Source organism: Rattus norvegicus, chromosome 13, assembly GCF_021556685.1.
Source record: "Rattus norvegicus strain SHRSP/BbbUtx chromosome 13, alternate assembly SHRSP_T2T, whole genome shotgun sequence".
Lineage (NCBI taxonomy): Eukaryota > Metazoa > Chordata > Mammalia > Rodentia > Muridae > Rattus > Rattus norvegicus.
The window spans coordinates 108,899,872-108,920,504 of NC_141546.1; the positions used below are offsets into that span (position 1 = coordinate 108,899,872).

The 20,633-nt window shown below is 43.0% G+C and overlaps 2 protein-coding genes across 3 annotated transcripts in view; one reads left to right on the forward strand and one right to left on the reverse strand.

Annotated features, from left to right (window-relative positions):
• Window positions 1-6,717, reverse strand: part of LOC134481549 (uncharacterized) — an 87,527-nt gene extending 80,810 nt beyond the window's left edge. Inside the window, exon 1 of the transcript XR_015635827.1 lies at window positions 6,599-6,717. The gene's annotated coding sequence lies outside the window, so the exon portion shown is untranslated. The remainder of the gene's footprint in view (window positions 1-6,598) is intronic.
• Window positions 1-20,633, forward strand: part of Plxna2 (plexin A2) — a 196,799-nt gene that overhangs the window by 147,142 nt on the left and 29,024 nt on the right. For both annotated transcript variants that reach the window (XR_015635158.1, NM_001105988.2), the window contains exons 13-14: window positions 14,008-14,159; window positions 20,279-20,396. Coding sequence is in view for 1 of the 2 variants with exons in the window: in NM_001105988.2 (NP_001099458.2) it covers window positions 14,008-14,159; window positions 20,279-20,396 (270 nt within the window). In the remaining variant the exon portion in view is untranslated. The remainder of the gene's footprint in view (window positions 1-14,007; window positions 14,160-20,278; window positions 20,397-20,633) is intronic.

A 20,633-nucleotide genomic window follows, 5' to 3' on the forward strand; every position in this document is an offset into this window, starting at 1 on the left:
CTGCAAAACTTGTAATTCCAGAGAGAAATCTCTGAATCTCTGAAATCTTCATCTTTCCTAACCTGATGCACTGTCCCTGTCTCTGCATCATTTTCCCCAAAGCCATGCCTGTGTCATCGAATATTGGGGAGTTTATTGAATTCCTTTCTGACCCAATCAGAGCCTCAATTTAGTTTAAGGAAAAACAAAAACTTCAAGATCAAGAGCCGTTGTAACCTTCAGATAGACTGTTTGAACAGGGAGCAGTTTTATTTATCATGCTTAGCTTTGATATTTTTAATTGTTATAGCAACTGTGAGAAGTTAAGTTTTCTCAGATCCATTTCACAGAGGAGGAAAATGAGGCCCAAATTCACATAGTAGATTAGAGGCCATACTCACATTTAAGCTCAGATTTCATTTTAAAGTTACTTGAGAATTCTCCATAATTTTGCATATTGTACATAGCATAGTACAATATATTATTAACTAAGGTGAAACACCACTTACTGTGTACTACAATATACAATTAGTATGTAATAAACACAATGAGTATACAATATACAATGTGTAGGTTGATGTCAAGGTGATACATGATTAGACAGTGGAGAGTGGGGCAGGAACAAAGTTCCAGAGAAGGAATTGAACACAAGACCATAAGAAGGAAGTACATGTGTTTCTGTGGAGAAGAATGCAGCTGATGTGGAGGGGAGGCAACTGCTGCATCATGGTACTATTCTGTAACAGGATAAACTTACACAAGTGTAGACACTTCCCCCAAATAGAGTGTGGCTTTAGTACTAGGTAACATTCAAATGTGGCCAATGACCATGCCTGCTGGCTTTCTCAATGGAAGAGAATGTTGTTAAGAGTGCTGACACGTTCTCATGCTTCAATCTTTGCCCTCATATAGCTAACATCTTAAAATCCTTGAAGCTCTGTGTCTGAGCTGTTCTAGTGGGTTTTGACAACTTCTGGCCTGAAAACTTATACTGTTTCATGTTTTGCAATATGTCTTTCTGCTATGGTTGTCAGTCTCTGTGCCTGTCAATACCCGTGGTGTCTGGAGCTTAAATCAGGAGAAATTCTGTCATCAGCACTTCCTACCTCTACAGGCTCTGGGACTGCAAAGCCTGGTGTCTGTCTGCTCTCAGCCTGGCTGGAGCTTCTATAAGCCCCAAGGCAAGCTGCTCACAGGGAAGCCTCTGCCTCCACCACCTACCCTGTTCACAGACTGAGGACTGACAGGCTGCTGGCTTCACAGAGGACACCCAAATTACAGGAGGCTAATTAACCTCCTGAGGTAATTAGGCTATAATTGATTTTTCCAATGAATGTATCAGCAACAGAAGGTGTTCCAAGGCTCCTAAGGGTAATTTTCATATTGAGGATGTTAAGATATAAAAGGATTTCTTGGGAAGAGACACACCTGTGCTGTGTTCCAAACCCATTCAGGCACATCACTCTAGACAGGACATATGGCAGGAAGTATCTAGGCCTGGATGACTAGTCACTATTGCCTGTCCTATTTTCTTTGATGTTGTATCTCTTACCCTCAACCAGACTCTCCTTCATCTGTGAGTCATTTTCTGTTTTTTCTAACTGGTCACTTATGAAATAATTTCAAGTTTATAAAACAGATAAAAAAATAGTACAAAGAACATTCCTATCCTCTTTACCCATGTTTTCCAAAGTTACCATCTTAAAGAAGCATAATGTAATTATCAGTTAATATTGATCCTGTAATATCATCCGACATACATACTTTATTAGCATTTTCCCAATTGTCACAATTATATCTTTTTCTGGTGCGTAATCCAATGTAAGGTGGAATCTGGGAGCCAGTGTGTTGTTTCATGATGGCATTGTCTTGTCCCTTTGGTCTTTTAATCCACAGTCCTAATAATGACCTCCATGGTACTAAAAAGTTATTTTTGTTGTTATGTTGTCTGTTATGTTGTCTGTGTCCATCAATTTGGGTATACCAGATGTTTACTCGTGGTTTAATTCAGGCTGAATACTTTGAGTAAGAACCATTAAAAGAAAAAGAACATAGAAACCAACTTGAGGGATATCTGAAAAGATTGAGTCCACCTGTTCTTGCTGATATACGCAGACAGACATTTAATAGAAGAGAAGATGGATCTTCATATTAGAATCCCAACTAATAAATATATAGAAAGAACTATGGAAAAAGAAAGTTACAATTTTAATGTGCACAGCTGTAATTGTTTCAAACAAGGATGGTCTTTAGATACAAAGATGAGGTGAAAGCTGATGAGAAATACAATACTCATACAATCTTGAGCTATCTTCCCATAAGATCATTAATTATAATAGGAATAGTAGCTTCTTGGTGAAGAAAACTCTCCAATCCTCTCCCCACTTCAACTAAACAGTCTTCACATCACCAAAACAACCTTGAAGACCTTCTAATACCCCCCTGAAATAGTACAACCTCTTTTCTGTGGCATTATTTTTACAATAACATTTTTTTCAAACTAATTTTTAAGAGCAATCAACTCATTTTCTTTTCAACTTTCTTGTATAACCCCATTGTGCTGACATAGCTCTCTTTTTTGGAATGTCATAGTTACTTCTATGTACTGATAATCTTTACACTTAATCTCCCTTATCTTCAGAATATATGTTGTCCTTAATACCACTCAGAGCAGCCAACATAAGCCACTAACTATATGATCCTTCTAAATGGTGCTTGGGAAAGTCAATAATTTGCCCAAAGTCACACATCTGGTTAGCAGTAATACAGAGGTTGAAAACTAGAGCTCTTTGTCATTGGGGGAAAGGGGATCATGCACTTTCCCACTTTACTTCATCCCAAAGTAGCTCTGTGTTTAGCATTACAACCTCTTGGAAGACACCAATAGGTGTCTGACTTATGGGGCACTCCAACAGCCTTTGAAATAAATCTTAACTTTACTGTGCTTAATTAATTGTCTTCCTACACATAATCAGGTTCAACTCCATTTCTCCAAGTAGAGGAAACAGTTCGAGAATTCAGGGATACATGTGAGCATAAGGCAACCACATTTTTTCCTTCAGGCGTAATCTTTTATTTAATGCCTACCCCAAGTGTTATGTGATATGCAGTTGTTTTTAGCCTTCATCCACCAGTGCAATAGTAGTAGAAGTCAGTCTTTGGTCCCCTGGGTTGAGATCTGACCTCTGAGGCATCTCCATCTGGCAGGAGAACCCAGATGGTGTGCATCTGTAGCCTAGGACAGAGATCAGGCTAAAAAGAAAGGCACAGAAGTTTTGAAAAACAGAAGAATCACAGAGGTGGTGCCCCAGGCAGTGACTAGAAACCTACTGCACTTGAAATCTGAATGTTCCCATGTGTTCCTAAACCTATATGCTGCATGATGCATTTCCCACCAAGGATGTCCTGATGCCAGGCAATTTATCCATTGACCACTACATAAATTTCACTTATTTTCAATCTCAGTAACTTCTAGCCTCACTAATCCATGCTTATGGAAGAGAGATTTTGTTTAACTTACCTCGGGTACATGTAACTGGTATAGAAAAAAAAGTATAAAACAGTATATATTTCCCTCCAAAATTAAGGGTAGATAATTTTTGATATTATACCAGTTTGAGGATAGATCCATCCTGTTCCCCTACTTTCCATTTGCCAAATAATTATAAGGAGATTGTTTTGCTCAGACTCTCTCAGATGCTAATGCATTTACAGAACTGCCTGAGAAGCTAGGACAGTTGTAAGTATTTAGCCAAACAGCTGCACCACATATTTTTAAGAAAGACGAAAATCCACCTGCCCAGGGCTGGAGTAACTCACTGGAAAGTTACCAACAAAGAAGACAGCCAACTTTCTTGAGAAACCAGCCAACACTCTGATCTCCTGTTCATTTATTTGCAGGCCTCATTAATATAACATCACTGCAACAAACAGCTAACGGGGATGGTGTCAGGATGAATAATGGAGTCACTCTGCTGAGATAACAATTAGGTTTTGAATGTACTATCAGCTAAGACAGTGCTAGCAAGGAGTCACCTGAGGCAGAAGAGCTAGCACCATTGAAGCCATAGATTCCTGCAGAGCTCCTCAGCCAGCTCTAGTGACTGTTGAGAATATGTACTCATAGGCATACATGCTACACACACTCACTCACACACACACACACACACACACACACACATGCACTCATGAATAAATGCATTCACATACCCATGCACACATGCACACAAACACTAGCAAGTTGCAAAAGCACATAATCATTTGCTGTCAGGGACTCAGTGTCTAGGTATGTTTGGGAGTCAGAGTGGAATAGAAACTTGCACGTGTACAATGGCATCATCATCAGGGGCATACTATTCTACAGGAAGGGAATAAGGATTATGAAAAAGGAGAGCTGGCTATATACCAATACATGTCCATCTGTCTGCTCCTAGAGCACAATCTCCGACACAGAGCATCTAATACATGGTTGGGAATACTTCTTCCTCCCACATAGAAGTTCTGGTGTCAGTCTCTCCTTTCTCTTGCAACCTCAGAAGTGGATATTTATACCATGGAGACCATAGCAAGGGCTGCACAGGTCACAGAGAGGCAGCATCCAATGCCACAAGGCAGGATGTTCACTTGAATCAAGTCCCTGCCAAGAACATTGCCCATCTGCATAGGAAGCTCATAAAAAGCAATGCCATTTTTCCTTCAGCCCTAAGCTAACCTGGTCTCTGTATGAATTTCTTAGTTCCTAAATGGTAATAAGAAAAATAAAAGCCACATTCACTGAATGCAATACTGATTGATAGTTTTTATTAAGCCCATTTTAAAGATGGAAAGTTATGAGAAGTGATAACTTCCTTGATGATACATCAGTATTTTGTTTAACTCTCGGGTGCTTGGCCATAGAGCACCACATTTGACCTGAGTATCATCCTTGCTATCTCTTTTAAGCTCTCTTGGGCAAATATTATTCTCTGTCTAGAAACAGAAGAGAAAAAGAGCTGAAACTAAGTTCTTCTAGCCTCTGCTAAGATGGGAAGAAAGCCAGAAGTTCTGCCCTCCATATCATTTTGGGAGGCCAGGCATACATGGTAGAGATGATAGGGAACGCCAAATTAAGTGTATGGACAGGGCAAAGGAAGGCAGATGTTGGGAAGCACAGAAAGGAGGAGAGAGCAAAAGGAAAGACAGTGACAACCAAAGGCAACAATGGGGCTCCCAGTAAACAGGGAGGCATAACCTCAGCCAAGAGAAAGCCTGACTGTTGTTAAACAAAGGGACCAGAGAGACTAAGACAGGTACTCCTAGTTGGTGACTTGATCTCTGCAGGGTTGAGGACAGTTGGCTCAGACTGTTACGTGGAGACTAAATGCACATTAGACAGATCCACTGCATTCTGTCATTCTGTGTGCAATGGAACAATGTTCCACACCTGTGGGATGGGACTAATAACAGTGCTGCTCTAATAACTTGTTTTGAGCCCCAAATGGGACACAAAATATAAAGCCCCAGGTGCAATTTGTCTAGTTCTGAACACCTCATAAGTAAAGAATCAGCAAGTATTGCTATCAGAGAGATCCCCCATCCCCTGGAGATGATGGACTCTTTCTATCTTACTTCTACTTGTCTCTATAAGGTAGGAGACAGCCCTAAAGAAAACTGTTTCTAGCTTGCAAGCCAAGCTTTGGGACCCTCTCATCAAGATTCTCTGACTCTGAGGATGGCCCAAGCTTTGCCCCTCAACATAGGTCCTGCCTGAGTCTATCATTGCATGAAGCCAGCCTAATCACTTTTCCCCAGGCTGCCAAGCCCCGAGGACCTTCAGCAACTCCCACTCTGCTTCTTCGCCCAGCCCTTTAGATCCCCAGCTGTAATTAATCAGCTGCATCTGCTCTTGCCCTTGAGCAGCTTTGTGGTACAGTTCCTTCGAAATGTTCAATTAGTGGTTGCAAGAATGAGGGCAGTTGTAGCATCACTGTACTGCTTTCCAGGTCATGGCACCCACAAAGGAAAACAAACATGACAGAGTTCAAAAGGGATACAAACTGAGCTGAAGTGCCTCTAGGGTGCTCACCAGGGCTCCATTTGACTGACAGCTGTTGAGGTTCCCACTCTGAGCACACAGAGAAGTGAATCTCCAAACCAAAGGTTCCAAAAGCTTTGAAGGCTCCAGAAGAAAGGAAAAGAAAAGAAAACAAAAAGAAAAAGAAAAGGAAAGGGAAGGAAAGGAAAGAAAAAAAAGAAAAGAAAAAAGAAGTCTCCCATTAGTCATCTACTGTCAGCCCATGAACTGTGCCCAAAACATGCAATATTCTTTTACACTCTGCTGTCTCCATTATCCTGGCTTAGCATGTGTTAATCAACAGGTATATGGCAGGGGCTTGGATAAGCCACTTCATGTTTGAGAAAGTCTAGCTAGGACTTACTGCTATTAGACTGAGCCCTAAAATGTTTCCCTTAGATCCTGCAAAGCACAGGCTGCCTTTCCTCTCCAGAACTAGATACCAATCTTATGACAAAGTGATAGGATAACTTCAAGCCCCATTTCTTAGAGTTTTACTGCTGTGAACAGACACCCAGGTCCCAGGTAACTCTTATAAAAGACAACATTTAATTGGGGTTGACTTACAGGTTCTGAACTTCAGTCCATCATCATCAAGGCAGGAAGCATGGCAGTGCCCAGACTGGCATGGTCCTGGAGGAGCTGAGCGTTCTACATTTTGTTCAGAAGGCAAACAGGAGAAGACTGGCTTCTAGGCAGCTAGGAGGAGGCTCTCAAAGCCTATCCCCACAGTGACACATTTCATCCCAAAAGGCCACTTAATAGTGCCACTCCCTGGGCCAAACATATTCAAAACCCCACACCCCATTCAAATTCAAATTCAAATTTAGGGTAAATTGGTAGCACCTGCCTATGATACTCTGGAGGCTGAGGTAGGAAGATCAACAAATTCAAGGCCTACCTGAATTACATCGTGAGAGCCTAACCAAAAGAAGAGAGGGGGTAGGGGGCACAGACAGACAAACAGAGACAGAGAGAGACAGATATAAACAGAGACAGAGACAGAGACAGACAGAGATTAAACATGGAGTTCCTTAGGAAGAAGAGACCCTCATAACAAAACAAACAAACAAACAAACAAACAAAAACCCTCTAAATGGGGAAAGAAACCTCATGGAGAAAAACAGCACAAAGCGTAGGAAAGATGACCAAAGTTTACCTTCTGCTAGATCCTGACCACAGCTAACCCCACTAATAGTGTGTGAGACAAGCAAAGAGATGATGTAATCACACAAGAGATGATATAATCACAGAAGAGATGATGTAATCACAAGTCTTCCAGACTTCATACTGATGACTCAAGCACTCACTCAAACCCAAGCCTGGTATGGTTCATCCTGCCTCAAAGAAGACAGAAACACCAGGATCCAGAGCAAAGAATTCACAGTGAATAAAAGGTTCCAAAACTGTCTTCAGAGGAGGTAGAGACAACATTACAGAAGCAAAGGCCAGGAGGTATAATTTCTCTCTAATGTCTCTGAACAATGTTTAATGAGTTGGTATCTGCTCATCTCTCCATTCAATGAAGAACCAAATTAGAAATGGATTAAATTAAAGCAAGAGGGATTACAGGAAGAACTTCTGAGTACTTACAGTAGGGATATACTAGAGCAGAACCAAGCAACACATAAGTACCTTTTCTTCCAGTCATAGTTAATACAATTTATTCTAGAATCTGGTACAGACCAGCATATCCTAGTAACTAAGAACTGGAAATATTAGTTGATGGTTGGTCTGAACCAGGCAGTATACTAAATATTAGGTTGTTAAGAAAAACACAGTCATCTCTGTCCCAGGATAGTTACTGTCTCACTGGGGCAGTGGGCAGTGAGAGTCTTGTCTGGCCATGGTCTTTGAGGTGGTCCTCAAGTGCAGAAGGAAACTAGGGTAAGGGGCTGCTGAGGCTTCCTGAGGGAACCAGGGAAGGGCTAACAGGAGGCATTTTAGTTGAGCAGAGCTGAGCGGGATTGTCAGCTGGCTTTCCTGGCCAGTAGTGGAGACAGCAGATCAAATGCACATGAACCTCACACCCTCTGGCTGTGGAGCAGGAGAGCTGTTTGTGTAGCATGCAAGGTCATCGTTCATTTCAGCTAATCCAGGATTTTTGAAGTCCCGTGTTTAAAGAATGGGCAGAGAAGGAGCATCTAGGTGGATGAATATAGAACATTCAGAAGAGCTCATTGACCTTCTTCATCCCACCCAGCTATATCAGCTATGTATCCCTATGCTCTGTAGTTATCACTCCTGAGGTTCACAGGGCACAATTTAGATAGATTTCTCATCAAAGAGCGTGGTGCTGAAATTAGTACCTAAACATCTTTTCAATTTCTTTCCTCATCTGCCTAACTCGCCCCATTATACACAACACACACACACACACACACACACACACACACACACACACACCTACCTCAAACCCCTCAAATATCTAATAACTAGGAAAGGAAGTACTGGCAAGAAAGGAAGGAGAAAGTAAGAGCACCAGTGGAAGGGGAAGCCCTGGGTCCTGCTAAGACTGAACCCCCAGTGAACTAGACTGTTGGGGGGAGGGGGACAATGGGGGCAGGGTGGGGAGGGGAACACCGATAAGAAAGGGGAGGGGGGAGGGGGATGTTTGCCCGGAAACTGGGAAAGGGAATAACACTCGAAATGTATATAAGAAATACTCAAGTTAATAATAAAAAAAAAAAAAAAAGGAAGGAGAAAACAAAATGAAGACCATTTTGGACAGTACCTTCCAATTTGTTGTCAGCTAAAGGATGATGTCCAGTTCAGAGTATGTTTCCATATAAGATTCAGAAGCCCCTGGCTACATGCTTCCTGGCCATGCTTGACATGCAGGAACCTCTCAGTTATTCTCCAGCCAATAGTACATATTCTTTCCACCTGGTTACTAAACATCTGTCAGGGACTTCTTGGTCCACAAGTTCTCCTTCCAGATCAGCAGGAAAATTCATATCATCTCTTAGCTCCCCAACAGTCCCTATATACCATGCATCTTCTTCTCATCTGTAAGTCCCATGTGTAGGGAAGCACAGAGCAGGAAATTATCAATTGTTATGACCTGCTCTCTAAACTAACATGCTGGAGCTTTCCAAATATTAGCTAATCTAATCTAGGCATCCCTCCTCTGAGGCCATCATGATTCTCAGTTTTCAAATGAGTATGTTCAAGGCCACATAGCTTCCCAAAACTCAGACTTGAGTTTCCTGCTCTCTTCTTGCTGCAGACACTGCCTAGGTACTAGGTCTTACTTCCTTACCTCAGAGCTGTCAGAAGCACACAGGCCATCTGAAACGGGAGGCTAAGATAGGCAAATATGCCCAATATTCCAGCCATGTCTGAGTATATTCTATGTCACTGGGAACTTCAGTGTTACTCTTCTGCCCTGTTACCTTCCTCTGAGGCTCCACTGCTCTTTTTAAAGCAGGAAGACCTTTCATGGGCCTTTGCAGGAAATAATTGGACACTTAGAAAGTTTGCCTCTATAGACCCACACACAAAGGCCAGACCTGGCTACTGATAGCCTTGAGGTTTTAAGAAGTGATGTCATGGGCATCCTGCAAGTTCATGCTACTTCTAAGAAAAAAAAAAAAAACACTCTGAGGACATTCTCACTGGGGAGGATCTGGGGACCCACAAGCTAACTGGTTTGAAATGTTGTCTTGGAGGGGTATTATTCTTTCCTTCTCTGAAGACCAAATTTTTCCACTAACCCTCCTTCCTGCAGCCTGTGTAGTTGGTTCTGAGGAGGAATGAGGATGTGCATGCCAGGTTCTTGTGATTCAGGGGCCTTGGTCTCCTCTCAGACATCTGGGAAGATTCTGGTAGACAGGCTTGTATAGATGCTTTCCTCGGTTGTTTTGTTCTAAGCATAGACTGCCAAGCTGACTCTTTCTGACTTTAGAATTTAGGAAAAGCAAATGCATTCAAATGAGAGAGAGAGAGAGAGAGAGAGAGAGAGAGAGAGAGAGAGAGAGAGAGAGAGAAACAGAGACACAGAGACACAGAGACACAGAGACACACAGAGACAGAGACAGACAGAGACAGAAGCAGACAATCTACTGAGGCCATAAGAGGATGTCAGGTCCCCTGAGCTAGAATTAAGTACAGGAGGTTGTATACAACCCAAGTTTAATAAGAATCAAACTTCTAGCCTCTGCAAAAGCAATAAATTCTCTGATTAGCTGAGCCATCTCCCCAGCCCTGACCCAGAAATGTTTAAAGTACATGCTAGTATGGGAACTACTAATCTCTGGCAGGACACAGAAGCCATATTATAGAATGGAAGATACAGCTGAAGAAATGAGGGAGACCAGAATCTAGGGGAACTTTGCCTCAGTAATGATCACAACCATTGAATCAAGTTGCTAGAACCCTTGGCGGCTGTGGGATTTACATGAAAGAACATGGAGACTCTTTTGGTTAGAATGAGTGAGGTGATGAAGTCTGCTTAGCATCTATTCACACATGGGAGTGAGAACTGAAAGGACTTTGACCTTATTAATTATACATGACAGGAAAAGGGAAAGTAACTATTGAATATGCTTGCAAATTTTCTGGCCAAGAGCATAGTGACCCCATTTACCTTGAAAGAAAATCTGGAAGGATAATTGGGCTTGGGTAGAAGGAAGAAAAATTAAGAGTTTATTTTTAGATACAGTGAAACTTAAGGCACCTGATGGACATGCAGGTGGAAGTGGAACTATCCTGTAGCAATTGGATATTTGGCTATGAAGCTCAGGAGAGAGCTGTGAGCAGATGACAAAGACTTTGAAGTCATCAGTAATGGAGGCCTTGGAAACTCTCCTGCAAATCAGATGATCACCGCTCATTTATATCTTGGAAATCCATACTTTTATAGATGTTTTGTTTTTACCAAAACTATAAGCTATGCATTTCTTTAAGTCAAAGGCTGTGTGCTGCTTAGTTGTTCTTTACTCTGAACTATTGGGCCACCTATTACAAGTGATGACAATATAAGATGTAGCCCATAAAACAGGCTCTCTTGCAAACTCACCTTCCCCAGCACTTTCCAATACTGGGGATGTGATCTGATGATCTTAGAAGGATCCAATTTGCACGCCAGCTGCTATTGGACCCACATGTATCCTGGACATATATATTCATTCCAAGATTACAGCACTTGCTCATAATTTACCCAAGAATCTTCTCTACACTGACATACTTTTGAGGAGCCCTATACCAAAAGACTGGTCCTGTAGTAGCCCAGTGCCTCTAGGCTGTGTCTAACTAACCCTCCATGTTGGAAGAAACAGCTGCTGTGACTGAACAGCAGGGGAGCTGCACTGTGAAACCTTCCAGAGACACTGAGTACTCATGTGCTACCTGCAAGACAAGAATATTTTTAGGCTTTCCAGAAAGATTTCATTTCACAGTTTTTTTTTCTGAAAGGTTATAATTAACTGCAGTGAACAAAAGATTTTTCTTTTAAATAAAAGTGGGAGGAAAGTAACCAACCAACATAGCTCTGCCCAACCCATTGGGTAGGTGGATTCCAGCCATGTACACGCTGGGGTTGGGGTGGAGGTGGGTGGAGCACTGGGAAGCCAAGTCCTAAAGGGTCCAAGCAAACCCAGAGCTAAAAGCATGTTCTCTCCCATTGATGCTATTTAAAAGGTAGAAGCAGCTCCTTCACACACCTCTCATGACAAGAGTTCATCTTCCAAGGCCTCTGAAAAACTATGCCACGGCCAAGAAGAATATCCAGAATACGCCGTTCTTGGACATTTTAGAGTTTCTAAGGACAGAAGAGCTACAGAGGCTTCTTACTCTTGCTAGCTCTTTCTTTTCCTCATAGTCCTTCTGTTGTACACACCCCCACCCCAACACATGGATATACCTGTGAGTCTCCTTGGCAATATCTCCCTTGATCTATTCCATATGTTTAGTTTTATTTATAAGGGGCTGGGGAATATTTTATTCCAAGAAAAGAGAACCAGAGTCACAGACAAGGTGATATAAGTAAAATGAGTCCTCAGAATGTTGTTTTCAGGGCCTTTCAGGCAAGCATTCAGCAACACCATTGAATGTTTGCAGAAATGGAAGGAAGTTCATCAGGCCAAATTAATTCTGCCTTGGCAACTACCACACTGAGACAAAGTCTGCTTGGCATGCCACTGGTAATAAAGAAACTCTATCCCCACCTGCACTCCATGAAAAGAACATGGGGGTCCATGTCTGGAAGGGTGGCAGGACTCAGAGTATCTCTGAGGAGGAGGAAAGCCCCTTTTCACCTGGACTCACCCATATTGACTGCTCCATCCCTAATAGGGTTCAGTTATGCTTGATGGTCTTATGTCAACTCAATATAAGATAAAGTCATTTGAAAAGAGGAAACCTCAATTGAGAAAATCCTCCCATACAATTGAGTTATAGGCAGGCTGGTAGGGCATTTTCTTAATTAGTGATTAATGATGGAGGACCCAACACACCATATGTAGTGCCATCACTGGGTAGGTGGTCCTGGGTTCTATAAGAAAGCAGGCTAAGCAAGCCATGAAGACAAAACTAGTAAGCAGCACTCTTCCATGTCCTCTGCACCAGCTCCTGCCTTCAGGCTCCTGCCCTGTTTGAGATTCTACCCTCACTTCTTTTGGCAATGAACTGTTCCATGAAACTGTGAGTGAAATAAATCCTTTGCTCCCCAGGTTGATTTTGATCATGGTATTTCACCACAGTAATAACAACCCTAACTCAGACAACTATCCTTTATAGGCTTAAGGGGGAGCTTATTCAATGTCCCAAGAATACAAAGGCAAGTGTCTTTGTCCCAGAGGCACCATACTGGGATCTTAGCAGACTCTTGGTCTCAATCAAGTCAAGTCTTCCTTGGGATGCAGTGATAAGCTACCTTTTTATTGCTGTGCACAGGTTGCCATCCCTAAGGTCTCTAGCTCTCCTTCTCACTATAAAATGAGATTCCTAGAATAAGATGCCCTGAGACACTCTTGCCTCTACCCCTAGGTTGACAATTATGAATTTCTTTGTTCTCTAGAACTTAGTTCACTCAGGATCAAGATTAGCTACTTCCTTCAAACTTCAAGCAATTGCAGACTTCAAAGCATGAACTTATTCATGGGATTTACTGGATCCCTGAGAAGTTTATAGTTTGGCACTCTGACTCTTCTGCTCCTTTCCTTTTAGATTAAAGCAAAATGAGATAATCAGCATTTGGCAACTAAATTAAAGAATGAACAAATAAATAACGATCCTTACTATAAGGGAGCCAGAGAAAGGTTTTAAAATCTAATGTCATTTCTTGGCACTAACATGTGTCATGAGATTTTCTTTTTCCTTTCAAACAATGGTAAGCAGTGTGGGTCTGTGATATTCCCCTTCAGCCAAATTTAATCCCCACCTGTTCCAAGTCCCCACTGTTTTCCCTGTATCTATCTGATCACTGTAGACCCCAAACTGGAAACTTTGTCCAGTATTTACCATTGTGTCCTACAGGGTTGAACGCAGAAATAGCAATAACACTCCCGTCAGTTTCAAAGCCTCCTTGTGCACACAGAGTTTCAAGAACTGACTGTTTGGTGCTTCCATACTCACTCCAGCTTGGTAGACATGATAATACTCTCTTCACAAAAAGCGAACTGAAGTTCACAGAGACTTTATAACTTGATCACAGTCAGGCAGCTAGTGAATTAGAGATGCACATAAATCAGTGATGTTCTTATGAGAGTTCAGAGTTCTTCCTGATAAGTCTTTTTTAAAATGGATGGGTGAATGGGTGCATGGATGGATGGATGGATGGATGGATGGATGATAGAAGGAAATAGTGTAAGATAGAAGGTGATATCAGTATTCTGCACAAGATGGAAAAAAGAGAAGGCACTCACATTCTAGAAGTTTCACCATAATTCCTCAGTACTCTGTTCCTGGGGAGGGAAAGGAAACTTCTTCTATTCTTGTGAACTCAGCTAGTAGCTAACCCCACCTCCCTCCTACAGATTTTGACAGTATCAGGACCACCTGAAGGAGGGACTCGTGTGACCATCCATGGAGTGAACCTGGGCTTGGACTTCTCTGAGATCGCTCACCACGTGCAGGTGGCTGGAGTGCCCTGCACACCCATCCCAGGGGAATACATCATCGCTGAGCAGTGAGTCCACCCTGCTGGCCTTTGTCTGTGTGAGCTTCAGAGTAGAGAGTCTCTGTACTTCCTTCTCTGAGGCTTCCCCAAGTATCTTTCATATCACCTCCTCCTGTGGAAAATGCCCCAAGAGGTCTTTCCAGGGTCTTCTGCTCCCAGGAGGCTTTGTTCCAGTTGCTTCCAGATTCTACTCTCCTCAGGCATCAGGGCTCCAGGTGATCTTACTGCCCCTCATTTAGTCTTTGCCTGCCTGCTGGCATGAATGTTGAAAGCCTCTCTGGGAACTCTTGGCCCCTCCTACTGCTCCCCCCCCCACCTTGAAATGCACCCTACCGGGTAGGCTGTGAACAACAATTTGTTTAGTGCCTGGGGCTCTGACAGTAGCTTAATCTGAACAGGGCCTCCACTGGAGCGGATTCATTTATTTCACTAAGGGAAATGTCAGCTGGAAATTAGAAAATAGGCATGTAGTGGCGGGCAGGCGGGTGAACTCAGGAGTGACATATGTTCCAATGTGGGGTGTTCCCTTGGCAGTGAAAACTAGTCGGCGAGCAGGAAGTGGTCCAGAAGTGGGGGATGAAAGACAAGGAGGAACAAGGGAAGGGAGACACCAGAGGATCCTTTATGCTCAGTCATATGACATTGGGTCAAGGGCTCCTCCATCCATTGAAGGTGCATCTCTGTGTGTCGGGAGCTGATGAGATCTTGACTTTAACTCAGGATTTTCTCTCTTACCCTGTTAACACTGTAGCCTCTGGCTCCTCTGAGAGCCAGTCTCAGTGGCAGTCATAAAAATGACATCACTTTATTTTCCATCAGCAATTTTTAGTGTACAGAACACTTTCCTGTCCACTGTCTATGTTTTAACTATTCTGACTCTGGCAAATAAACTATTTCAAAAGCTAGCAAGAATAAAAGTTGGAGAGATTATTTTCTCCAGTCACTTGGGAAGCAAATATCGGGGCAGAATCAGAACTAAAATCTTTTAACTCCTTGTCAGGCCTATTTCCCTGTTGCCCCAACACTGGCCACAACTTCTGGGCAAGAAAGACCTGGATACTCCATGACTCATCCATCACCCATGGCTCTGAACCTCAAAGGCCCTTTATTCTAGCATAGCTCAGAGAAGGGTAAATTCAGTGGCAGAAGGGGTAAATTGCCAGACTCTTGGGAGAAGTGTAAGAGCCACTGGCCACAGGCAAGGAAGAGATAAGTTTGGCCTGATCCTTATGATTCTTCAGGTCCTGTTCTTTTATGATAACCTTATCCCTATTAAGGAATGAGCTTTGAAAGAGTGATGGCTAGGCCTATGGAAGGGCAACCAGGAATGCATAAGTATTTCTAGGGAACCCACATTAGGAGATAAACATTGAGAGCCAGGACCACCTACAGGAAGCCTCAGTCACATGGTCTAGAGTCCTGTGCCCTGCAAAGCTTCACCAGACACTTGGACACATAGACCCCAAATCCACCTGGACCTCAAGAACTTTCCATAGTCCAGCTTGGGGGCTTGGAGGAATCAGACTTTAGGGTGAGGAGTATGAAGTGCCAGGCAGCTGGACTCAAAACTAGCCCAAGGTTTGCATTAAACTGTTTTGACACTGGCTCCTCCAATTACCAGCTCTGATACTTCAGCAAGCCGTTTAGTCTATGACCTTCATCTAATGGACTGCAAGAAACTTTAGTTTCTGACTTCTGTTTATGAAGTCAAGTATACTTCTTTACCCGGGGGAAGAAAGTACCCAGATGAAGTGGACATGTAGTCATGAAAGGACCCTGGGGAGGCAGTCATCCCAGGCCTTTTGAGGTTGATGGTGACCCTTGAAAGCTGCCCCTTTCCTTGCTTCGGGCACAGGACAGGCAGGAAGCAGTGAAGGACACCCTATGCCTCACTGGTTGCAACCTGGTTTCCAGCTGAGCCAGGCTCATTACCACTCCTAAGGTTTCAGAGTTTGTTAACATCATTAAGCCTCCATCCTGGGCAGTGAGCAGCAGGTGTAATCATTACCGATGTCTCCAAGAGATGAATTTGGCTAACTGGGCTCAGTACAGAATCCTGGCCCCAAGCAGGATTAGCGTATGCAGTAATGATTCACCATATGCTTGTGTCTGCCATCTATCATTCCACAATTAGGTCAATATCAGTTTAAAAGTTCTGATTAGTCCTAAAATCAACACCCCACATGTCTGTGGAGGGCAAGACGATTCAGCCATAGGACATTTTCTGGGCAGTGGAATGCATGTCCAGACTTAACTCAGCATCTCCTGAGACAAGGGTTTGATTTCAACTGATTTCCCTCTTGTCTACTTTATCTGTGAACTCAAACACAACTAGATGGGTGCTGAACCTCTGTGCTTCCCCCCAAGAAGTGAGCCACCACTTATGCAGGTCTGTCAGAGATAGTGTGGTGTAAGGGTAATGAGAAAACTGTGCTGGTGCCAGGAGCCTGGGGGCAAGCTATAGTTCAACTACTGATGAACTGAATAGCACTGGGCAAGTCACTTTGCTTCTTGATTCTCGAACGGCCCATCTGTAAGTTAGGAACAGCTGATGTGTACAATCACCTAAGTGGTCTTCAGGAAGCTAGAACAATATGACCCATAGAGTCTGCAACACACACACACACACACACACACACACACACACACACACTCACTCACTCACTCACTCACCAATTGGAAATCTTATTGGTGGTACTAATGTGACTCTAGAACCCCTCTGTTAATTGAGAGTTAAATCTTCATATGGAAACTGGACAGTTTGTTTGGCTCAACTCATTTTATAAGGGGCAAATTTCACTATCTCTAGTCATTGCCTCCTAGTAATACATAGGGAGTCTCAAAGATACCAGGAACACAGAGGACATGGAAATTGGGAAGCCTCTAAGAAATTAAACCAGAAAATACAAATGAGACTTAGGGGAGGAAACGAAATATACCCTTATGCCGGTGGTGGTCCACAGCCAAGAGGAGACATCAAGTGACTAAGGAAATGAGTGGGGTTGTCCCCTATATTTATCAAAATCTGTCACTAGCGTAATGCCTGTGCTGTCCCTCACTTAAAGCATCCAGAGATTTTTATTAAATCCAGCATCTGATGCAAGTGCAATAACACATGCCTACAGATCCACCTATTCAGGAGGCTGAAGCAGGAACACTGCTTAAACCCAGAGACTGGAGGCCAGCTTAGAAAATGTGGTGAGGCTTTGTCCAAAATACATACACACATACATACATACATACATACATACATACATACATACACACACACATATATATACACAATATATATGTGCGTGTATACATACATATATACACATACACACAATACATATATGTACACATACATATAGACACACATACATGTATGCATATTATACACACATACATACACACAATACATACATATACCCACACATATAGATACACACAATACATACATATACATACACATACATATATACATATGTACGTTCTTTCACAAGATAAGGGTTGAGTGTCCACAAAATGGAGTGATTAAAGACACAAAGTTGAAACCAAAGCTCACCTATCTTTCAATCAGGGCTCCTTCACTTGCTGGAATGTAACCCTAAATAAGTCATGTAGCATCCCTGAATCTTGATTGTATTTAAGTCAGAAATAATAAGACCCTTCCTGGAGCAGAGGATTAATGTGATATTGGGTCCCATCTTGTGGGCCACCTCTGCCATCACCAGCTATAGCTCTTGTTATTAAGTTACAGGTTCTGCTATGGCACAATCTTTATTTTTCTACATAGCCCTTTCCACTTCTGTAGCATGTTTCTTCTGTAATTCATCTCCCTCAGCTAGGACAGGTGTTCTATGAAAATTCAAGTCCTCTCCAAACTGCCTTGCAGGAATCATGAGCAAAAGGGGAAAAGAGGGAAACAGTTGCACTTCACCCACAATGCTGCTTGGTTTTCTGAAAACTCCAGTATAACTTCTTAGATGTGCTCATGCAAACCCTTTGTTCATAGCCTATTCCTGACCCCAGCCCTCTCCCTACTTACAGCCAGGTGAGACAGAGCTCAGCTGCTAAAAGAGGATGTTATGCCTCAGGCCCATTCAAGCATGGATTTCATTCAGAGCCAGCTACAGGTACTTAGTCCAGATACTTGGATTGGCTCCACCTCCTATCACTCCTCCTCCAGGGACTCCATACATAAAGTTTAGCATTTGGAACATGAACCCCAAGCAAGAAAATGTTTAGAACCTAGAAAGGCAATTTGCCCAGCCAATTCCTAAGTCTTTCATGGACAGTTGAGCAGGCCAGACTAGACCTCCTTTCTCAAACAGCCCCAGGCCCAAGCCCTAGAGTTCTTTCTTGCTTGTAACCTTCACATGTCCTCCAATTTCCTTTTTCCACAACCTCATACCTACAATAATTGCTTCCTCCCTCTCCCGTGGAGGATCTCTCCCACAGAGTATATACGGGCCATGAATGAAGAAAGAGCCAGGCTTGATTAGAAGAAATGAAAAGCTTATCTACTTCACAGTTCCCACACTCACTGCCCACAAGAATTAGCTGACTCTCCAGAGGTCTCTTAGGGGCCAAAGGGTGAGCTGAGGAAAATCAGGGACTCCAAAACAAAAGCAGGGACCCACCCGCACCAGAGAACAGTATTTGAGTTGTTACTCCAAGCAAGTATCAGCATGAAAATAACCAAACGCCTTAGATTAGGCTTCTCAATGCTTCACTAATGAGGTTTAAGGAGAGGACTACACACCAACCCTAACTTGGCTGCTATCATGCTATGTGGGTTCATAGTAAATTTATTTATTCATAGATAGATTAAATGAAGAATCTTCTTCCTTGAAGTGCTTTCTATTGCATCTTATATGCTAAATGTAAATGACAGTTATTATATGTTAAGTAAATATTTACACAAAGACAGTTAAAGTACGTTAAGTAAATATTTACCTGGAGTCAATGTTCTCATTTAGGATTAACTGTTATGAAGGAGATGGAAAGCAGTGGTGTGTGTGTGTGTGTGTGTGTGTGTGTGTGTGTGTGTGTGTGAAGGAGAGAGAGAGAGAGATTTGTTTAATGCTCATTTTATTACATTGAAATGAAATCTTTGTTTAGTTACCTTCTTTGCTGGAGAAACGATTCAGATAAGCATCGATCTGTTAAACACAGGTCTTCACACTGTGCCAGGATAATACAGGAGATTAGTGGGAAGGAGGGTTGTTTTCTGGTCCCCCCCCCCAAGCAAGCCTAGCATGGATGCATGGGCACCGCTCTTGCAATCTGAAATGGTGTCGGGAGGCAAGAAGAAGCTTTCCTTCCTCATTTCTTGGCCCCCTGTTTGCTGAGACTGTAGAATTCTCTCCTGCCCATCCCCTACAGCCCACCCTTTCTGAAAGGCACCATTACTTAAGGGACTAGTATTCTTCTATAACTTATCTCAGGAGCCAGGGAAATCACCAGGGGTTATTGATCTGACCTGCTGAGAAAGTGCAGAGCATCTTCCTCCAATGTTCCTGACAATGGGAGACGTGACTTCTAACCAAGGCCATGTCACCCACTGAGAATGCTCAGCCTTGATTAAGTGTCACTTGGCACCTAATGAACTCACCCACGTCCATGAACTTCTGCCATTGTGCTGGGAGATGCTGTTTGGATGCTCACACTATCTCACCAGATTACCTAGTTGCTTTTGAGAGCTCACTGCAGGAAACAGACTACAACTGAATCAGTGTGACAGTCATTCCCGTGTGCTCTTAGGGAGAGCTGCTGTGTTGGCTTACTGCATAGCAGAAAACACCAACTAAGTACTACCCCTCAATCTCTGTTGGACAGTCCACTCATTCCACCAATCCATGATCCATGGTGAGGCATTGGACTAAGTACTCACAGGAATGGGGGTGGAATGGTATATCAGAGGCACCCACAGCTTTTTATATGTAACCACATTCAACCTCTCACTCTGGAGATAAGACAAAGCCCAGAGTTCAGTACTAAACTCATGGTCACAATGGTACTAAACTGAGCCATGGCCTTGCACTAAGGCAAGACAGTGATGGGTCACCCTCTGACTGCTGAGCAAATGAGTGGGGACTGCAGCCTTGTCAAGCCTCTTATTGGGAGGTCTGCTGTCTTCTCAGGATCGTCTGTGAGATGGGCCATGCCCTTATGGGTACCACATCTGGGCCTGTGCGCCTGTGCATTGGGGAATGCAAGCCAGAGTTCATGACCAAGTCCCACCAGCAGTATACATTTGTGGTAAGTACTGGGACCAAGGCTAGCCACATAGCCAACAAGGACACACATTTACTCCAGACTTCTCCCAGGGAATTCTCATCTGGTCCTCCTAGCAAGGCAGACCATGATGACCAGTAAAGGGAATTTCTAGCCTCCCTGCTTGGAAGATTGTCTTTCTGCGGTTGAATAGTCACATGACAGAGAGAGAGAGAGAGAGAGAGAGAGAGAGAGAGAGAGAGAAAGAAACAGAGAGAGAGA